Source organism: Mustela putorius, unplaced genomic scaffold (assembly GCF_011764305.1).
Source record: "Mustela putorius furo isolate JIRA1106 unplaced genomic scaffold, ASM1176430v1.1 tig00003972_pilon_pilon_pilon, whole genome shotgun sequence".
NCBI lineage: Eukaryota > Metazoa > Chordata > Mammalia > Carnivora > Mustelidae > Mustela > Mustela putorius.
Genome location: NW_025422115.1, coordinates 26,347,548 through 26,369,015, shown reverse-complemented (window position 1 = coordinate 26,369,015; position 21,468 = coordinate 26,347,548). Strand labels below are relative to the sequence as shown.

The 21,468-nt window shown below is 51.4% G+C and overlaps 1 protein-coding gene across 4 annotated transcripts in view; it reads right to left on the bottom strand.

Moving 5' to 3' along the window:
* DNAJC5 (DnaJ heat shock protein family (Hsp40) member C5) overlaps positions 1 to 21,468 on the bottom strand; it is a 39,329-nt gene that overhangs the window by 4,351 nt on the left and 13,510 nt on the right. Inside the window, exons 1-5 of one of the 4 annotated variants that reach the window (XR_006603936.1) lie at positions 11,401 to 11,730; positions 2,078 to 2,195; positions 1,162 to 1,375; positions 312 to 483; positions 158 to 228 (exon numbers count right to left, since the gene is read on the bottom strand). Coding sequence is in view for 3 of the 4 variants with exons in the window: in XM_045070781.1 (XP_044926716.1) it covers positions 312 to 483; positions 1,162 to 1,375; positions 2,078 to 2,184 (493 nt within the window). In the remaining variant the exon portion in view is untranslated. Of the gene's footprint in view, positions 1 to 157; positions 229 to 311; positions 484 to 1,161; positions 1,376 to 2,077; positions 2,196 to 5,720; positions 6,077 to 11,400; positions 11,731 to 21,468 lie in introns of those variants that run through there. The other 3 variants (XM_045070781.1, XM_045070782.1, XM_045070783.1) reach the window with 3 other exon arrangements.

Sequence of the window (21,468 nt, the reverse complement as noted above, 5' to 3'; positions counted from 1 at the left end):
GGGGCGGGGGGGTGCGGAGGGGAGAGGCTGTCTGCGGGCCTCCCCACCCCCGGCTCGGCCTGCCTCCGTCGCCTCGGTCCCTCCCCCGCTACTCGGTGCCCGCGGAGCTGCGGCGCCTCCGGCCGCGGTGGGGACGGCCGCCTGCGTCCGCCGTTACCTCAAGTGTCCACGTTCACACCTCAACCGTCCCTGCCGCCACACAAACACTCCCGCACAGTCAGAGCCCTCCTGTTCGACAAGACAGGGCGGCAGGGTTCAGGGCCCGCCCCGCCCCGCCCGCGCCCGCTCGGTGGCCCGCGGCCGGCACTCACCCCGCTCGTCCGACTGCAGCTGCGCCTCCAGGTCCTCGGGGGACACGTAGAAGTCGGCGTCCTCGCCCGCGGGCGCCCGGGGCTTGCAGCGCCCGCAGCAGCAGTTGAAGCAGCAGCACAGGCAGCAGCAGCAGTAGCAGCACGTGAGGGCCCCGCACACCACGAAGAGCAGCTGCAGGCACAGGGGCGCTGGCTGCGGCGGGGGCGCCTCCGGGAGCGCCTCCCCCCAGCCCCGCGCCGCGGCTCCCAGGGGTGGGGAGGGGTGGGGGGGCCGCCGCGGAGGCCTCTGTCCTGCCGCAGCCGGGGCGGGAAGACAGTGACAGAGCGCGCCGGCCCCGAGGAGAGGGATCTACGAAGACGGGCAGGAGGGCGGCCGCAGGCCACACGTGCTTGCGGCAGGAGGAGGACACGGGTAAGTGTCCAAAAAAGAACAGAGAAACGGTACGTCCGAAGTGTCTCAAGTCACAGAGATTTCCAACAAGTCTTCCCCTGCACTGACAAGAGCATCTGCCCACGACGGGACGGAAAAGATCCCTTCCAATCTCTGTGTAAGAACGGACGGTGACTCGTGAGAGCCGAGCGACACGGCCGGCTCACCGTGGGGTCTGCTCGGAGCCTTCTGGTCGCCACTCATGGGCTCCTGAGCTGGCTATGCGCCGCCTGCGGCTGAGACCAGGCCCCGCACTGACACGTGGTGACGGAACAGGGCGCCCGATGCTGGGAAACCAAGGCTCAGGAGCACGGAGCACTTGGACCAAACGTCCTGGTTCTGCAAGGCCCCGACCCCTACCGGGCAGGAGACTCTCCCGGAGCACCCGGAGCGCGGCACGGGGCCGCCTGCTCCCCTCACCTTGGCCCACCAACTGGAGAGCACGAAGTAGGTGTTCACGTTCTCCTCCCCGAACTGCTCGGCCACGTAGAGCCCCAGCGAGCCGTACTTGTCGTAGATGTTCCTTTTGGTGGCGTCCGTCAGGATGGCGTGGGCACTGTTGATCTCCTTAAACTTGTCTGCAGCCTCCGGGTTATCGGGGTTCTTGTCGGGGTGATACTTCAAGGCAAGTTTCCTGCAAACAAAACCATTTCACACTCGTCCATGAGAGGGAGGGCCCAGTGCAGGAGACATGTTTCCATACGGGTCACCTCCCAGCTCTCCACAGACTTCGAGCAGTTCACAGTCCACAGTTCGAAGAAAGCTCTGCAGCTGCCTCGGGGCAAACCTGCTGGCTCTGCCACAGAGCAGGGAGTCCCCAGCGGCCGCAGCCCCCCGCTCTCGCACAGCTCGGGGACAGACCCCACTGCTGACCTCTAGTGTCCTTGCAGGCTAACTGCGCATTTGGCCCAATGCAGTGCCGGGCAAGGGGTGCACCAAAGGCCCATTGTCTCCTGTGTGTGAGAAGGACACACAGGAAGGTGGCTGGAAGGGTAGGGATCACCGAGGATGTGTGTCTCTCTCTGCAGCGCACTCCACGAAGCCACAGGCCAGCTGTCTCCCAAGGCTACGGGAGGGGCTGCCGGAAGGAGCAGGCTCAGACCCGCTTCCCAGGGCGACCGGCCGCTCCAGGGCACATAGTGTGTGTCATCTACAAAGTGCTACTTTTCTGTTGCCACGAAAACACCAATAAGAGAATTTTAAGCTACAAGGGGCACATGACGCACACAAAGATGGAGCTACGGGTCCCAGTCACCTACGGGCCGGGTCGGGGAGACACACGCAGTGGTTCCTGGAAAATGCAGCTCAAACCACACAAGGCACAAGACCCTCTTACCTATAGGACTTTTTAATGTCGTCTGAGGTCGCATTCTTGTCCAGCCCCAGAACACGGTACAGGGACTCGCCGGAGGTAGAGAGTGAGCGCTGTCTCTGGTCGGCCATGGCAGGCTGATCTGTAAGAAAACCGCAAAGAAAACATCAAAAAGGATCGACAAAGCGTCCAACCGCAGAGCCAAAGGCCTCTGCTGCAGACACTGTTTGAAGCAAGCAACCCCAACACCGCCGGCTGGGGCCATGCGGGTCACAGACACAACACATTCGACTACGACGTGAAGGGCTGTGGGCAGTGGTCCCACGTGGAGACCAGAGGCTACGTTTGCAAGTGCGCCTGTGGAGGGCTGGAGGCCTTCCACACTGAGCCGACTGTAAAAAACTAGGTTTACTGCCATCTCCAGAGCAACCTCGAAATTAAAAAATCCAAAGAAGTGGGGCACCCGGGTGGCTCAGCTGTTAGGTGTCTGCCCACGTCATGGTCCCAGACTGGATCACCGTGCGTCGGGCTCCCTGCTCCGCGGGCAGCCTGCTTCTCCCTCTCCCACTCCCCCTGCTTATGTTCCCTCTCTCGCTGTCTCTGTCATATAAATAAATAAAATCTTTAACAACAACAAATCCCAAGAAGTACAGTTAAAAAGCCTTTTAGAAGAAAAAAATGATCTCTTTAGACTAAAAAGTCCAATAAAAAAAAGAGGTTACCAGAATGGAGAAAAACTCAAGACCCAACTACACACTTTAAAGACAGAGCCTCAGAATGCTTGAATCCAAGTCCTGACAGAATTAAAGGAGAAACAGACAACCCGCAGCTATAAAAATCTTAGCACCCCTCTGGGAGAAAAACAGAATGAACAAACAACAACAAACAAGAAAAATGGATGACACTAAAAACATTACAGGACACCAACACTCATAAACAGTTTTTTAAAAAAATCACAAAGATATGCCACATGTTAGACTTTAAAACAAATTTCAATAAACTTAATGGGCTGGAATCATTGCACAGTGTGCTCTCTGACCTTAGCAGAATTAAGTTAGAAACCCAACATTAAGATACCTAAGAAAACCTTGAGAATTTTTTAATAGAATTTTAGATAATAGATAGATAATAGATAATAGAATTAATAGATTTTTTTTTATTTGAGAGAGAGAGAGCAAGCATAACCAGGGGGAGCAGCAGCAGGAGAGGGAGAAGCAGGCTTCCCGCTGAGCACAGAACCTGACGTGGGACCCTGATCATGACCTGAGCTAAAGTCAGACGCTTAACTCACTGAGCCACTCAGGTGCCCCCAAAACCTGAAGTATTTAACATCCAACACACTGCTAAAATAACATGTAACTCAAAGAAGAAATCATAAGAAAAGTTATTTTTAACTTAATAATAAAATATAACATATAGCCAAGACCTAAGATTCAAGTTCACAGCACCAGAGCAGCAGGACCCAAAGGAAATGGAAGGAATAATAAAGAGCAGAAATCCACAAAATGAAAAACAGAAAAACAACAAAGAAAGTTAACAAAAGCCAAAAGTTGGCTCTTTGAAAACAATAACAAAATTGATCAACAGCTGACCAAAAAAAAAAAAAAAAAAAAAAAAAGAACTGAAATCAGTGACGAGGAAGGAAAAAAAGAGGGTTTATCACTACAGACCCTACAGGCACAAAAAAGATGATAGAAAAAATTAAGGACAACTTTATGCCAAGCAATTAGATGGAACAGTTAAATGCCTTGAAAAATACAATTTACCCAACCAGAAAATCTGAAGAGTCCTAAACGCATTAACAGAATTGAATCTGTAATAGAAAACCTTCCCACAGGGGAGCCTGGGTGGCTCCGTGGATTAAAGCCTCTGCCTTTGCCTCAGGTCATGATCCCAGGGTCCTGGGATCCAGCCTGCTTCAGGCTCTCGGCTCTGTCTGTCTCTCTGCTTACTTGGGATCTCTGTCTGTCAAATAAATAAATAACATCTTTAAAAAAAAAGAAAGAAAGAAAACCTTCCCACAAACAAAGTTCCAGGCCCGGATGACTTTTCTACCCAATATCCAAGGAAGAAAGACATCAATCTTGGACAAAGTTCTTCAAAAACAGAGGAGAAGGCGACTTTTGCTTTTGGAGGCCAGCACAACCTCACAAAGACATTACCAAAAAATCCATTACAAGCATAGACATAAAAATCCTTAACAAAATATTAGCAAACTGAATCTATGAGTAGAAATTATCCCAAGAAGGCAAGCCTGATTTAACATTTCAAAACAAACCAACATGTCTACCATATTATAGAACTGAGATAAACCACATGATCATCTCAAAGATTCACCGATGCATTGGCAAAGTTCAACACTAACTCATGACTGTAACACTTGTCAGTAGGGCGCTGGGGCGGCTCAGTCAGTTGACCGTCTGCCTTCAGCTTAGGTCAGGGTCTCAGTGTCCTGGGATGGAGCTGGCCATCGGGCTTCCTGGTCAGCAGGGAGCCTGCTTCCCCCTCTGTCTCTCCCCTGTTGGACTTGGCTCACTTGCTCTCAAATAAATAAATAAAATCTTTAAAAAAATTAAAAAATAAAAAATTCTCAATTCATTGGGAACAGAAGGGAACTTTCTCGGTCTGATAAAGGACATCCAACCAAAACCCTATGGCTGATATGACTGGATTGTTTACACAGAAAACCCTAAGGGATCAACAAAAAACAAAAACAATGAAACAAAAAACCAACTACAACTAAAAAGTTAATTTAGCAAGGTCACAGGATATAAATATTTAAAACAACTCTCTCTCTCCCTCTCTCTATATATATACTTTAAAATTTTATTTATTTATTTGATAGACACAGCGAGAGAGGGAACCCAAGGATGGGGAGGGGCAGAGGGAGAAGCAGGCTTCCCGCAGAGCAGGGAGCCGGATGCGGGGCTCGATCCAGGACCCTGGAATCACGACCTGAGCCCAAGGCAGACGATTAACAACTGAGCCACCCAGGCGCCCCTAAGGCAACTATATTTTTATTTGAGAGTAGTAAACAATTGGAAAATAGTACTACTTACAGGTTTCATTTACAGCAGCATCCAAAATCACAGAATTATTTAGGAATAAAATTTAACAAAAGACATACAAAACCCCTACATTGAAAACAACACATTGCCAAGAAAAACAAAAATCTAAAAAAAAAAAATAAAAAAAACCTGAGCTTTATCATGTTCATGGATATTAAGCAAAGACCTAATTTTCTCCAAACTGATCTACAGAATCAATACAATCTTAACTCTAATCCCAGCAGGCTTTTTTGCAAAAATTGAGAAAATGATCTCAAAGTTTGTTCGGCAAAACAAAGGGCACATACGAGCCACGCGACATGGGCACACAGAGGGTCAGGAGTGCGTCGGAAGACACTGAGCCCGTCACCTCAGAGACGCAGAATCCGGGTCCAGCAGAGCGGCGGCGCTGAGAACACGAGCCCTACTGGGTCTCGGCAGGGGTGAGGCACCGCGCGCTCTCGCTCGTGCTGGAAACGGAGACCGGCACAAGCTTCCGAAACAGCTCGGGCGCGCCCCCCAAGGCACACCGCACGCCCCGTGCGGGACGCGGCAGTTCGCCCGCTGGACGCGGTGCGCACCTACAGGAAAGAAACACACACGTCCACACAGAGACTTACACGCCGATGTTCGTAGCAGCTTCACTCACAACAGCCAAAGTCTGGAAACAGCCCCGATGTCCGCCAACTGGTGAGCAGATAAACAAAAGGGTCGACCCCAGAGCGGACGACTGCTCAGCGGGGAGGCAATGAGCTACCGACACGCACACGCCACCGACGCGGCGTGCTGCTGAATGGAAGGAGCCAGATCCAAAGACAAGGCAGGGTCCTTACGTGAAACTCCAGTGAATGCAAAGCCGTCCGCACAGGTTGCCCAGAAGTGGAGGGCAGAGCAGATACAGCTTTCAAGGACCCCAGGCAACTCTGGAAAGGACCTGGCACACACCTGCTGCAGGACCCAGCAGGTCGGCTCCTGGCTGACTCAGCCAAAGGAAAAGGAAACACATGTTCACGTAAAAACCTGCACAGGACATTCAGAGCAGCTTTATTTGTAACAGCCCCAAACTCGGATCAGTCCGGACACCCTGGAACTGCAGCACGTATGCACACAGTGCAACACTACGTAGCAAACCCAAACAGAGCCGTGCTGTGTGTGTAGCCCGGACGGACCTGCACGGAACTGCACGAGCAGATAAAAGCCAAGCCCACGAGGTTACACACTGTATGACCGGATTTGGGGTACGATACGATTTTAGAAACACAAGACAGATTGCTGGTTGCAAGGGGCCAAGGAAGCGAGGGGAGTCGGACAGGGGTGGCCTGCACACGGAGAACTGCAGGATCTTGAGTCCAGCGGTGGACACGCAGAGCTGCACAGGTGCTACCCCTGCGGAGGTCCCCACGCACGCAGGAGTCAGTACCGTAAAGGTGAGGAGATCCGGGTAGGACTGGTAATCGTAAAGACATCAGTATCCTGTTTAGGATAGTTTTGTTCTGGTTTTTTTTTTTTTTAAAGATTTTATTTATTTATTTATTTGACAGACAGCAAGAGCAGGAACACATGGGGGGCGATGGCGAGCGAAAGCAGGCTCCTGCTGAGCACGATGTGGGGCTCGATGTGGGGCTCGACGCAGGGCTGGATCCCAGGACCCTGAGGATCATACCTGAGCTGAAGGCAGACGCTTAACGACTGAGCCACCCATAGTAAACTATAGTTTGGCAATATGTCACCGTTGGGAAAAACCAGGCAAAGTGTCATCATTTCTTACAACTATGGGCGACTTTATAATAATCTTAATTAAAATTGCAATTAAAATCTCATTACTAGACTAATTCAAGTTACTTGGTAGGTTTAGACCATTAAAGGAAGCTTTAACTAGAGATAACAGAGCATACTGTTACCAGCAACCAAGGCAAGATCTAGCAAAGCCAGAAGCAAGAAAGCAGTGGGGAAGAGCCCTTAGATGGGGTCTCAGCCCAGCTCCTTCACCTCCCAGTAGATCAGAGGGAAGCCCAGACATGCAAAATCATTGACCAAAATACACAAATAATTAGTCACAGAAGCAGGCCCAGAGCCAGTGCTGATTTCAAGTTCAGGGGTCAACCACACTAAAGGTGTGTCTGCTTCTCCAAAACACATGCAGCCGCAAGCTGTGACTAGCTCAAGTCTCTTTCCTGCTCCTTAGAGTTAACAAAAAATAATAAATAAACTACCTTTCCAGGAAATACAGTGGTGCCCCTAAAAAAAGGGCTTCCAGTCTCTGCATTCTGTCGGCTCTGCGAAGGGAGCACGACCGGCTAAGGCAGCGCCCAGCTCCGTCACACTTGCAGACGCGGCCCCGAGGTCAACCACGTGAAAAACGTCGCGATGGGCTTCGTCCCAAATTCAACACCGCCTGAGTGACCCACTCCGTGACTCTAGGCCACTACTGCTTAAAAATAAGTCACCGTACTCATCACCAGAACTCAGAAGCAGCTCCGACGTCCTTCAGTGAGTGACCGCACAAGCCGCGTTCGCGCGGACAGCGGGCAGTCCTCGGAGCTGGACAGAAACGAGCTCCTGAGCCGGGAAAAGGCTGCACCCTGTGTGACTCCACCTCTACGACATTCTGGAAAAGGCAAACTCCAGGGACAGGAAGGGGAGTGGAGGCTGCTGGTGGCTGGGGGAGGGAGGATTACGCGGAGGAGCCCAGAGACCTGCAGGGGTAAAACCACTCTGGGTAGCGCTACAGCGGCAGAAAAACGTGATTATGTTTGTCAAATCCCACAGAATGTGCACCACGACGAGTGACCACGGAGGTCAACCATGGACTTTGGTTAATAATGGATCAATACAGGCGCCTGGGTGGCTCAGTGGGTTAAAGCCTCTGCCTTCGGCTCAGGTCATGATCTCAGGGTCCTGGGATCGAGCCCCGCATCAGGCTCTCTGCTCAGCGCGGAGCCTGCTTCCTCCTCTCTCTCTCTGCCTGCCTCTCTGCCTGCTTGTGATCTCTGTCAAATAAATAAATAAAATATTAAAAAAAAATAATGGATCAACACAGGGGCACCTGGGGGGCGCAGTCGGTGGGGCGCCTGCCTTCACCTCAGCCTCAGGTCATGATCTCAGGGTCCTGGGACCAAGTTCCCCATCGGACTCCCTGCTCAGACGGGTGTCTGCTTCTCCCTCTGCCTCTGCCCCTCCACTGCTCATGCTCTCTTTCTCTCTCTCTCAAATAAATAAGTAAAATATTTAAAAAAAAATGTGTCAATACAGGATCACCAGTTTTAACAATGTACCACTCTGATACAAACGATGGGGCAAACGGAAAACTGTGGGGCCGGGGGAAGAGAAAAGAAATTCGGAGAATTCTCTGTACGTTCTGTCCAACTCTTCTGTAACCCTGAAGGTGTTAAAAAAAAAAAAGTCTATCAAGTAGGAAAAAAGTACAAAGAGTTGATGATCCCAGAGGAAAAATAGCAAGGCTTTTTTGTTTTTTAAGATTTTATTGGTCAGAGAGAGAGAGAGAGCACAAGCAGGGGGAGCAGCAGAGGCAGAGGGAGAAGCAGGCTCCCCACTTAACAGGGAGCCTGATGCCAGACTCGATCCCAGGACCCTGAGATCATGACCTGAGCCGAAGGCAGACACTTCACCCACGGAGCCACCCAGGCGCCCCCGATGACAAGCTTTTAAGTTCTGAGATTGGAGGCTTTTATAAAATTAAAAGAAACTGTGGCCAAAAGGGAGCTGCGAAGGAGAGGGAGCAAGGAGCAGAGCCGGCGATCGCCGCAGGAGCAGGAAGGTGACGAGGACGCAGCCCGAGGGGGTGGAGACACGGAGCGCAGAGAGGGTCCAACCCGGGAAGTACCTTCAAGAGAGAGAACCAGCACAAAGAAAGCAGAGAACGGGAGAAAAATTGGTCTGGCAGGAATGTGAAAGGTCAGGGGTCCATCAACCCGGGGGGAAAGTCCATTAAAAACAAGAGAGAACAAAACTACATCGGCAAGAAAACACAGGTGTGCGCGCTGAGTGATGCGTCCGGCGTCCGGGTCAAGCCTGAGAGCACAGAAAGCTTCGTCTTCTCAGATGAAAAGATTCTATTATCCACCAAGTGCAAGGTCAGAAGAATACACAAATGTTAGAGTCTGGGACAAGCCATGCTCCTCCTCTCTAGAACAAAACAGCCATCGGAGGACACACGTCAACCGAACAGGGAAGGAGTGAGTGAGGAGGGAGCCTCTGATCAAACCTGCTGCCATCTGGGCCTGCGGCAGAAGAAACCACGGCAGGAAGGGGCGGCCGAGGGGCTTAGTCGGTGAGGCGGCTGCCTTTAGCTTGGGTCCGATCCCGGGGTCCTGCGATCGAGTTCTGCATCAGGCTCCTTGCTCCGCAGGAAGCCTGCTTCCCCCCTGCTCCTCCCCAACTTGTGCGCTGTCTCTCTGACAAATAAAATCTTTAAAAAAGAAAGAAAGGGAGGCACCTGGGGGGCTCAGAGGGGTGAGCCTCTGCCTTCGGCTCCGGTCATGGTCTCAGGGTCCTGGGATCGAGCCCGGGAGTCGGCTCTCTGCTCCGCGGGGAGCCTGCTTCCTCCTCTCTCTGCCTGCCTCTCTGCCTACCTGTGATCCCTGTCTGTCACATAAATAAAATCTTAAAAAAAAAAAAATTAAAAAAGGAAATAAAAGCTTTAAATAAATAAATAAAAAGAAAGAAAGAAACAAAGGCAGGAGACATGGGAGCAGCCCCTCCACATGCCCCTGGGACGCAGGTCCCACTTCTGTCCGTGCCCAGGGACCGCACAGAGCGCAAAGGTCAGTGTGCGCCATGGAAAGGAGGAGGGAGCCCCCACGGGCCAGGCCGCTCCATGCCACGGCCCACCTGGACCACCCAACTGGGTTCCTCGAGTGTGTCAGTCCCTGGGGCCCAGGCTTGCCCTCCCCTCCCCAGGCAGGGCCGATGGCAGTCCGTCCCAGACGCAGAGACGGACGCCCAGAGAGGTGCTGGAAGGATCTGGACCCAAACCCAGGGGAATCACTCTAACCCTAGACACACCAGGTGAACCACCCGGCCCCTAAGCCTAGTGGGTGCCGGTGTTGCTGACGGCAGATAATAAAACGAGTGTCAGGGCCACCCCAGAGAGAGCGAGGTCGTGGGTTTTACAATCAGGAAGCGAGGACTCTAAGCCCAGCTATGTGACCTGGGGCAAGGCCCCACAGTGCTGAGTCTCCCTCTTCTTCTGTGGCCCTCCGGGACCAGGCTAGCACGAAGCCAGCAGAGCCAAGACGGCCTCAGTCAGAAGCAGGCACTGTTACGGATGGGGCCGACTGTCCAGGACTAAGTACCTCCTCCAGCGAGTCCACGACAGAAAGACCGCAGCACCGTGAAACTACCACACTCAGGAATTTCTTGGTCTGTATTCTCAGTTACCCAACGACTCAGCCTACTGAATAGCTGGCTTCCAGGTCCCATCCACAGGGACACCAAGAACTAATACTCCTATGTGTGCTCCGTAAAAACAATCAACCACAGCCACACCTCTCCGTTCTGCATCTTCAAGATGATGCTTTTATTTTATCTCAACAAACTGAAGATTCCTGGCAACTATGCATCAAGCTAGTCTCTTTCCCAACAGCATTTGCTCACTCAATGTCTTTGTGTCACATTCTGGTAATTCCTGCAGTATTTCAAATGTTTTCTTTGTTCGTATATTTGTCATGCAGATCTGGGATCAGTGATTCTGACTCAAAAGCTCAGATGAGGGGCGCCTGGGTGGCTCAGTGGGTTAAGCAGCTGCCTTCGGCTCAGGTCATGATCCCGGCGTCCTGGGATCCAGTCCCACATCGGGCTCCTTGCTCTGCCGGGAGCCTGTTTCTCCCTCTGCCTCTGCCTGCCTCTCTGCCTGCCTGTGCTCGCTCTCGCTCGCTCTCTCTCTGACAAATAAATAAATAAACTCTTTAAAAAAAAAAAAGCTCAGATGATGGTTAGCATTTTTTTAGAGGTATTTTACTTCTTAAAAAATTATTTTATTAACATATCATGTATTATTTGCCGCAGGGGTGCAGGTCTGTGACTCGTCAGGCTTACACACTTCACAGCACTCACCACAGCCCGCCCCTCCCCAGAGTCGTGACCCAGCCGCCCTGCCCCTCCCCCTGCCCCTCCCCCAGGCAACCCTCAGTCTGTTTTGTGAGATTGAGAGTCTCTTACGGTTGGTTTTACTTAAACAAACAAACAAACACGAAATGCTACTGCGCCTTTACCAGACAACAGTGTCGCCGGGGCATCAGCTTTACGCGCGCTGGGAAACCAAACACGGACGTGACTCACTCTATCGGGATAGTCGGGACAGTCGCTTTACCGCCGTCTTCCCGGAGCCCAGCGCCCCCGCTGAGATGCTCATGCAGCTAACGCAGTCAGCTAAGGCGGTCAGCTACTTCATGTGACTGAAGACAAAGTTTCCCCCTGTGAAACGGTCCACATTTTAAATTATGAATCACCAGGATGACTTAACAGTCAGTGCGCACGCCGGACTTCAGATGTCACTGCACGGAACGTCAAATATGTCCCAGCCTCAGACAGAGCCGCCCTATGAAAAACCCACAGAATTAATTCAGAATCAATTTTCTTAGTTTCAATGGAATGCCAGTAACTATATCTGAAGTCTTTTTTTTTTTTTTAAAGATTTTATTTATTCGAGAGACAGAGATCACAAGTAGGCAGTGGGGGGGGTGCGGGGAGCAGGCTCCCCGCGGAGCAGAGAGCCCGATGCGGGGCTCGATCCCAGGACCCTGGGATCATGACCTGAGCCAAAGACAGGGGCCTTAACCCACTGAGCCACCCAGGCAGCCCAATCCAAAATCTTTTAAAGGCTAATACTTGCTTAATAAAAAAATCACATCTGAGGCGCCTGGGTGGCTCAGTGGGTTAAACGTCTGCCTTCGGGCTCAGGGTCCTGTGTCAGGCTTCTAGCTCCAGGGAGCCTGCTTCTCTCTCTGCCTCTCTGTCTCTCATGAAAAAGTAAATAAAATCTTTTTAAAAAATCATTTCTCCTTAAACCCAGAGATTAAGAAACGAAGTGACAGCATCGCTTGTGCCCAGCGGCCGATTCCCTGGCTGCCTGAGCAGCACGGACTGGTGGCGGGGCAGCGTCTGAACACTTCCGACCCAAGAACGTTACGCTCAGGCAAGGTCCCCACAGACGCAGGCACAGACGAACGTTCACATAGACACGAGAACTTATGGAACAAGGAGCTTCTAGAAAAAACGATCTGTTGAAACACCCAGCCAGTGAAGACATCAACGGAAAAGTAGCAATGGAGAATGAAAGCCACGGGTTAACGGATCTGTGGGCACGGGCTGAAGCCACAGAAACCCAAGGACAAGACCTAAGAGCACTGGGAGCTGTGGCACCAAGTGTGGCCAACAGAAACACTGCAAACCCGCAGCAACGAGGTCAGGACACCAGTGGAGAGAGAGGGCAGAGTCCCCTCCAGCCCACCAGGGACGCCAGCACTGTCTACACTAGCCCGACAGTGCCAATGGCCTCCCTTTTTAAGGGCGTGGGTAGGTCTGCGGATGCTGAGCGGACAGCAATTGCATTAGCGTCCCCCTTGATTTTCCCGTATGCCAAGTTCAGAGAAAAATGAAACAAAATGCTTCTATTTCCGACTACGAGGGAAGTCTTTGGAAGCCGCATGTCTGGCTGTTTCTGGGAAAAACTAGGGACCAGAGGTTAACACATTTTCTTGTCTGTACAACATTCATCCACTTGTATACCATGGCTTGATTTTTTTTTTTTTTTAAATCATGTTCTCTCTTTTCTGTATTGTTTGAACTTTTTACAAAATTCTGTATCTTGTTTATAAAATTTACAAAGTTATCATTCTAAGAACATGAGCAGGGCGCCTGGATGGCTCAGTCAGTTGGGTGTCTGCCTTCGGCTCAGGTCATGATCTCAGGGTCCTGGGATCGAGTCCCGCATCGGGCTCCCTGCTCAGCGCGGAGCCTGCTTCTGTCTCTTCCCCCGCCTGCTGCTCCCCCTGCTTGTGCGCTCTCTCTGTGTATCTGTCAAACAAATAACTAAAACATCTTAAAAAAAAAAGAACACGAGCAAGCAGCCACATAACTGCCCTTCCTAGAAGGTTCTTGTCGTGAGTCACTCCAGGACAGGTTTATGAAGCACTCTCAGTGCGCTGGCCTGTCGGGAACACTGAGAACCCAGCCTACCTAGCCAACAACGCCCTTTAACCAGGGGAAGTTAGCTCATCCCTTTGGGCTAACTTCCCTCTTGCAACCAGGGTCTCTCCAACAAGATTACCACAGAGCCCCTTCTCATCAGAGCCCAAGAGAAAGTTGTTCTTGTGCGGGTGAGTCCGTCTGTTTTGGCCGCAGCCAGTCGAAGGGACCATGATGAAGGGCTTGGTCAACCAGAGTCTAGTTGATCCCAGATTTTCTGAAGAGCCAGCAAACACCCCAAACGGACTCCCTCCCAATCCAATTTCAAATCATTTGTAGTTTTCCGACATCAGAGAAAGGTTCACAGTGAAAAACCTCCTTTCTGTTTTGATGACATGACAGCACAGCAGGCGGCCTGGCAGCTCAGGCCTAATTCAACTGGCTCAAAGCCAAGCACTGACACACCAGAACGGGGGCATCTGCGCACAGGAAAGTCAGGCCGACCCTTACCACTTAGGTTTCCCTTGGTGTTAGTCTTCGAGGGCCGGTTTACTCCAGACAGACGTAGGCAAGCTTTCATTAAAGCGCAAGATAGTAAGTATTTCGGTCTTGTGGGCCAGACAGTCTCTCCATGGCTGGGTCCCCAGTTTTTAGCTCTGCCTCTGAAGCAGCAGAGCGCAGCGTGGGCAAGAGTGGGACAGCTGTGCTCCGCCGTCGCCCGACCCAACCACAGAGCAGGAGCCACGCCTGCCCGGAGCTCAAGCAACGGCAAAAAGTTAGGTCCTTGGGGAGGGTCCCTTGTGTTTACATACCGTGCACACGTGGAGGCTTAGTTACTATAACACTTTTTTTATTCCTCGAAATTAAGTCTGCACAAATACAAAACAAGGACGGGCACACAAAGAAGGAATGCTCTGAATAAACATGTCCGGTGAAGGGGCGGTAATGCAGAGACCCGCCGCGACACGGGGTGACCGGAGGCAGACAGCAGCGGAGTGCCCTCTCGCTCACCTAACAGCGCCTGGAAAAGCTGTGGGAAAAGTGAACGCATTTTCAACAGAGAGCATCCAAGGAAAGCCAGTGTCATCCCTCAAATTCTTCTTCCTTCAGTTAATGAGTCATTCGCTATCTTCTCTGGCAATGAAACTGCAGAGGTACCGCAGCAAATGGGAAAATTTAAACCAGAAGACAAATCCCAAAGTCATAAAAGATTGCTACTCACTGCAAAGGGATACAGTGGCTGTTACACCTGAGGACCCCAGGGCACAGCCGCCTCAGCCGGGAGACCGGTGACCTGCTGCTTCACTGACTGTCGCTCAGGCTCCCTAACACACCGTAGGCACGTCCAAGGCACTGGACACTTGGACGGGCGGCGGATGGGTACTTCAAACAGCATCCCACCGGAGACCATCACAGCTCATGCATGACCCTCCGAACACACACCACCAACATATTCTATGGTTTGTTCCAACTGGAAGTTTAATTAAACATGAACGATCATGTAATATGGAACAACTAGCCTGTACTATCCCGCATCAAGGAACGCAGAAACAGGACCCCCTATTTTGCATGCTTCTCAAGTGCTAAGATGAAGGGTCCACTGGCGGCATCGAACACATACGTGCCCCTGGAATGCCCGACCTGTCTCCCGCTGCGACCAAGAGTTACGTACGGCGACGCAAGCACAAGGCATCACCCTGCCTAAGGGACACAGACTGTTTCCATGTGCCCTGCTGGGGCACCGGTGACTGTTACTTCATTCACAAGACACACGTCCGGTTCATGCAACATTTTTTATCCTCCACGATCACCTATTTGACAGTATTTGCTGAGGCCTCCCACGTGCCAGGCACTGGGCACAGAACGACGAACGGGAGGCACAATTCGAGAGCAGAGCGTGCGCCGGCGAAGGAGGACCCTGAAGTGAGAGCGAGCGATCCCCTAGAACACGGCCTGATGGGAACAGGCAACAGAAGCAGCCTGTTTAGGTTTTAAGATTACCGTGGCTGGGGACGCTGGGGTGGCTCAGTGGGTTAAGCTTCTGCCTTCGGCTCAGGTCATGATCCCAGGGTCCTGGGATCGAGTCCCGCATCAGGCTCTCTGCTCGGCGGGGAGCCTGCTTCCCTCTCTCTCTGCCTACTCGTGATCTCTGTCTGTCAAATAAATAAATAAAATTTAAAAAAGAAAAGAAAAGAAAAACGGAGACTAAAAGAACCCACGAAGATCTGAATTACAATAAACCCCAGAGCTACTGAGGCTGCAGGGACAGGACAGAAATCCGCGTCTTCAGGAAGGAGTGACGGTCAAGGGCGATTTCTTCCTTCATGTTTTAAGAAAATACATAGCAGTGGTGAAAGCAAAAGTTACCAACATTGGCCTGTGGGGTCAAAGGACACGGACCCGTTCAGTGAGAGCAGAGGCCTTGAGGGCTCCTCCCCAAGCATTAAGTGACACAACATGAGCTCTGAGAGTGGACGCCACCAATGACCAGAAACCAAGGACCGATCACGGCTTGGTCAGTGCTGTAGGGGACACCACTCGCCAATAAAAACAGGGTAACATACAGACACAACCAATAAAATCCTCAAATACATTATGCAAGACAAACAAGCTGGACCCAAAATGATTCTATTTATTAAAAGAGTAAAAACAGGACAAACAGCCTATTGTGACATAAACCAGGAAGGTGTTCGAGGGCACTGAAGGGAGCCTTCCAGGAAGACAGAGACGTTCTGACTTAAACTGGGGGAGTGATTTCACAAGTGTGTACATACTCCAAAACTCACTGAAATTTACTAAGAGCTGTGCATGTAACTGTAGGTCAATTTTACCTGCATTTAAAAAGCAATCTATAATTGGGGCACCTGGGTGGCTCAGTGTGTTAAGCCTCTGCCTTCGGCTCAGGTCATGATCTCAGGGTCCTGGGATCGAGTCCCGCATCGGGCTCTCTGCTCTGCAGGGAGCCTGCTTCCTCCTCTCTCTCTGCCTGCCTCTCTGCCTACTTGTGATCTCTGTCAGATAAATTAAAAAAAAATCTTTAAAAAAAAAAAAGCAATCTATAATTAAGATTATTTGTTCTCAAAGCAAGTTAGATACGATAAGAAAACCAAATGGAACATAAAACTCCCCAGTCACCAGGACCGGCTGCCTAGGTTTACAGACTGGTTTGGACAGCGCCACATCCCGCTCTTCTGCGACGTCTGCGGCTCACAACAGAGGCTGTGAAACCACAAAGCCTAAAAATACTCCATCTGGCCCTTTAAGGAATAACGTAGCTGCCGTGACTACCACTCAAATTGGTATTTTATATTTTGAGTCAGAAACTATTAAAATTTCTACACTACTTCACATACATTTCAGAAGTTTGTGTTCTAATGCCTGACCATTGCCAGGCAGTGTGCACTGTTGAAAGCTCCGTGTTCGGGGGAACAGGCTTGTAACTAAACGAAACTGTAAGTGCGTTCTTATGTACGTGACATCGGGAAACCCATCAGGAAGGGCTGTGGAAGGCCATACGGCAGAAAACTGTTAGAGAAAGAAACCATGAAGTTTTGTGGGGTTTTTTAATCACAAAATTCAACTTCTGGAAACAGTTACTGCCTTAATACTTCCTTGTCCATGTTTTCTGTAAAGAGCAGAGGTGCGTCAGTGATGAGAAGGAACGGACACTTCTCCCTGCAGGAAACACAGACCACCAGAAGCACGTGACCCTGCGCCCTACAAACTGAAAAATGAACAGTGGTTCGGCATCTGCTGACGCTTGCGCCCCCAGCAAGGGTTGCCAGTTTCTTGCCACGTATCCCCTGCTTCCCTCTCCCTGGCCCCTGGTGCCACAGGCAGGCAGCTCCACAGCCGAAGCCATGCCAGAAGCCACGAAGCATTGCCAGCAACGTCCCAGCTCTGCCGACATGGTGAGCAGTGCTCCCTGGGCTCAGTCCCTTCAGATGTCTCTGTATTTCCTTGGGGTGATGACGGGGGAGTTCACCATCTGCTCTCTGAAGCAACATGCATCATGTCGTTCTCCCTAAACCTGTTCCTACTTGTTTCAAGGCATCCCTGAGACCCAGAGTCAAGGTCCAGAGAGCAGCCAGGCCTCCCTGCACAGCACTTGCTGTAATCCAGGAGCTGCTGTCAGAGGTCTGCCCCCAGTTCCCACCCCGGGAAGGTCAAACCACAGGCTCTGGGCCGGGCCTTCTTTAGTAACGTCCCGTCTTTAAAAACAAACTGAGGGGCACATTTTGCCTCCTTGTAGTGCATCCTGGTTTGTGCTGCTGGCGGGAGCGCCAGGGCTGGGCAGACCAGAAGGCATATACACACACGAGCAGGGAGCTCTAACATGGCGAGAGGCTGCCAGGGACAAGAGGCAGAAACCCAGTAGGAGGAAGGGATTTCTGGGAGACACGGGGTTTGCCCCTCCTCAGTCTGTCCTTCCGCACTGCCGCGCAGTCTGCCCCCCTCACCACACCCCTCAGGTCCTCCTCAGACCCTCCCAACAGGCTGCAGCACCAAAACCCAGCTCCCTGACCTGCCCTTCAGGGCTCTTTAGGACACAGGCCCTGCCCGCCACCAGCATCTTCCCACCACCATGTCCACTGGGCCTCGGGACGTGACTGGCAGGACCACCTGTCCTAGGCCAACATAGGACGGTCACACATGAACACCTGCGCTCTCCTAAAACAAGGCCCTGCTTCACAACGTCCACAACAGCCAAACTACAGACACAACCTAGACGTCCATCAGCAGATGAGTGGATAGGGATGATGTGCGCGACACACACAATGGAATACTACGCAGCCATCAAAAAGAACAAAACCCCAAACCTTGCCGTTGCGATGTGGCTGGAACAAGAGGGTATTAGGCTGAGTGAAGTCAGTCAGTCAGAGAAAGACAATTATCATATGAGGAATCTGAGAGGCGGGGCGGGGGCCGTGGGGAAGGGAGGGAAAAAATGAACCAAGATGGGATCGGGAGGGAGACCAACTGTAAGAGACTCTCAGTCTCACAAAACAAACTGAGGGCTGCAGGGAGGTGGGGGAGGGAGAGGGTGGCTGGTGACGGACACGGGGGAGGGCATGGGCTGGGGTGAGTGCTGCGAAGTGTGTAAGCCTGACGATCACAGACCAGTACGCCTGTGACAAATAATACACGATATATTAATATAAAAGGAAAAGATTAGATTCTCTTGTGTGCTTGAGTTAAAGATAAAGACATCAGAATCTAAAACAAACAGACAAAGGAACACCCTGCCCCGCTTCCTGCCACGTGGATTACTCCCACCTGGACCACGGAGCCCTGGGGAGATCGCCCTGACTCGGGGACCCTTTCCTGGCCACTCCCCGGCACAAACAGCAGAGCCCGGTCGCATCCTGGGGAGCCATCCCGGGCCAGGAGCGTGCGTCTGTGTTGCTCGCTTGTTCCACTGCTGTTGACAGAGCCCCGGCCGCGCGCCACGCTCCGTTCTCCAAGCTGGAGATTCATCAGTGAACAAGATACACAAAGAGACAAAAACCCTATCCCGCACAGGTGCTGTCCGTGCTCCTCAGAAGACTTAGAGACCTTCAGGGAAAACAGCCAAGTACTCGGACTCCTGCGTTCCCAGATGTGGCCTCAGCACACATTTAGAAGCTGCTGCTGAGCCGACCTACCGTTTGGGGAGACGTTGGAAGGACATATCTGAAAACATTTTAAGAGGGAAGCTATTTTTGTGGTAAGCATTTTTTATGGAGTACATGACACACAGAATGGAACACATGGAACACACACACCTACATTGTATTTGACGTTGGCTGCGCGCCGGGTGTGGAGCCCAATGTGGGGCTTGAACTCATGACCCTGAGATCAAGGCCTGAGCTGCTTCGCCAACTGAGCCCCCCAGGCGCCTGGGAATATAGAACTTACAATGCAGAGTGATAAACACCACAACCCTATCCTTCAAACTGAAGCCTTGAAAATTACCAGCAATCTCGAAGCTTCCTGTGTACCTTATCCTGACTTAATGTTTATGATTCTCTTGCTCTAGAAGTATTACCTCATATGTTTCTCCCTAAACATTATTTAGTTTTAACTTCTTGAACTTATAAAAATGGCCTAACCCTAAATACAACCTTATAGGACTTGCTTCTGAAACTCAGCATGTCTGTAGGTCACACCCAGGCTGCTGGATGTAGCCGAACGCCGTTTCCGGTCTGGAGAGACTCCGGTTTGTAAACAGACCACAACTTATCAATGCCTTCTTCCACTGAAGGATGCTGGGGACACTCCCAGGGTTTGCTATCGCAATGCTGCTCTGAACACCCCTGAGCAATTCCCGCTGTGCAAGATATTTTAGGCTAACGCCGGCCGGCTCGGGTGTAGTTAGACTAGCAGAGCTTCACAGCAAGCGTTCGCACACCGTTACGGTAACACCAACTAAAGCACAGGAAACAAAACTCCACATCTTTGTTCATTTGGGAAAAGCAAATTAGAACAACAGTATCACGGGCCCCTGGGTGGCTCAGTGGGTTAAGCCGCTGCCTTTGGCAGAGGTCATGATCTCGGGGTCCTGGGATCGAGTCCTGCGTCCAGCTCTCTGCTCGGCGGGCAGCCTGCTTCCTCCTCTCTCTCTGCCTGTCAAATAAATAAAATCTTTAAAAAAAACAACCAACTACAGTATCGCTACACACCTATGAGAATGGCTAAAAAACTGACCGGACCACACCGAGGGCAGATGAGGGTCAGCGGGGACCAGAACGGTCACGCGGCTGGGATGTGAAATGGGGCGGCCGCCCCAGGAAAAGAGCCGGGAAGTTTCTAATGAAAAGGACCAAAGCGGTCTGTACGCAACTCAGGTGACGCCAACGGCCAGTCTGCTGAGTGCAGGAGGCTGACTCCTGCTGACTCCTGCTCGACGTCCAGAGCAGGGTAAGGGCTCCACAAATCTCTACGTATTAAACTCAGAGAACTGTACACCTGAAAAGGGGGAGTCATGTTTATTTTATGTTCATTTTAAAAAATAAAAGAGAAGAAAAAAATCTGGGCTTGTATTTTATGTTTTGTTTGTCACTTATTTTTCTAGTTAGTCATTTTCATTGTAGTTTACCAAAGTATTATCAGTCTTTGACAGACTGGAAATTAAAGAAACTGGTCCTTCACCACAACCATTTAGGAAGAACTGCTACCGGGAGTAAACCTAAAAGTGGAACTTGGGCTCCCAGGGAACCGGCAGTCTCTACTGGGAGAGGCGCGCCACCTGCCCCCAGAGGACGCACCACCCAGCACCCTACCAGCCACTGCCCCCCGCCCCTGAGGGACGCGCAGCAGCGGGCGCCAGGCAGAACGGTGCCCTGCTCGGCCGAGTCCTCAGCCCGGTGTGGGGAGCGGTGAGCATTGCTTTCTGTCTGCCCGCAGGCACTGCGACTGTGGTCGGTGCCCAAGGGGCTACAGGACTTCTCTCCCGGACACCAGTCCTTTACTGGCTACAAACACCAACAAAAATCTTCTCCTAGTTCACAGATCTTTTCATTTATTATGGTGTCTTTTGATGAACACGAGTTCTTAATTTTTCCCAGTGCAGTAAAAACCAAAACCTACCACCTTAAAACCGTTTTTCAGTGCACACTCAGTGTTAACCTATGCACACTCTTGTGCAACAGAGCTCACAAATTCCCAATTTTACATAACCGAATATAACAAATCTTTGCAAACTCATGATGTCCCCCCCCCTTTTTTAAAGATTTTATTTATTCATTTATTTGACAGACAGAGACCACAAGCAGGCAGAGAGGCAAGGAGAGAGGCAGGGAAGCAGGCTCCCCGCGGAGCAGAGAGCCCTACGCGGCTCGATCCCAGGACGCTGGGACCATGACCTGAGCCAAACGCAGAGGTTTAACCCACTGAGCCACCCAGGTGCCACTAATGTTCCCCTTTTTTTGCTTTTGTTCAAAGGTACTTCTCTATCCCAAAGCCAAAAGTAAATTCTCCCGCACTTTCTTCTAAAGGCCTTCACCCACAAGGAGTCTGCTTCACCTGGGGTTACCACGGCATGGCAGGAGACAAAGACCGCTTCACCCAGAGCCCCAAGTCCCAGAAAGCCCTCCCCCTCCCCCACAAACGGCCTGTCTTTCCCCTGCAGGGTGCCTCCTGGCATGTAAAATCGCGCATCCCGCGTGGGAGGTCCACCTAGGGAGCTCTCTGCTTTCTGCCATTCTCAGCATCCTGCATCGAAGACCTCCACGATGATCT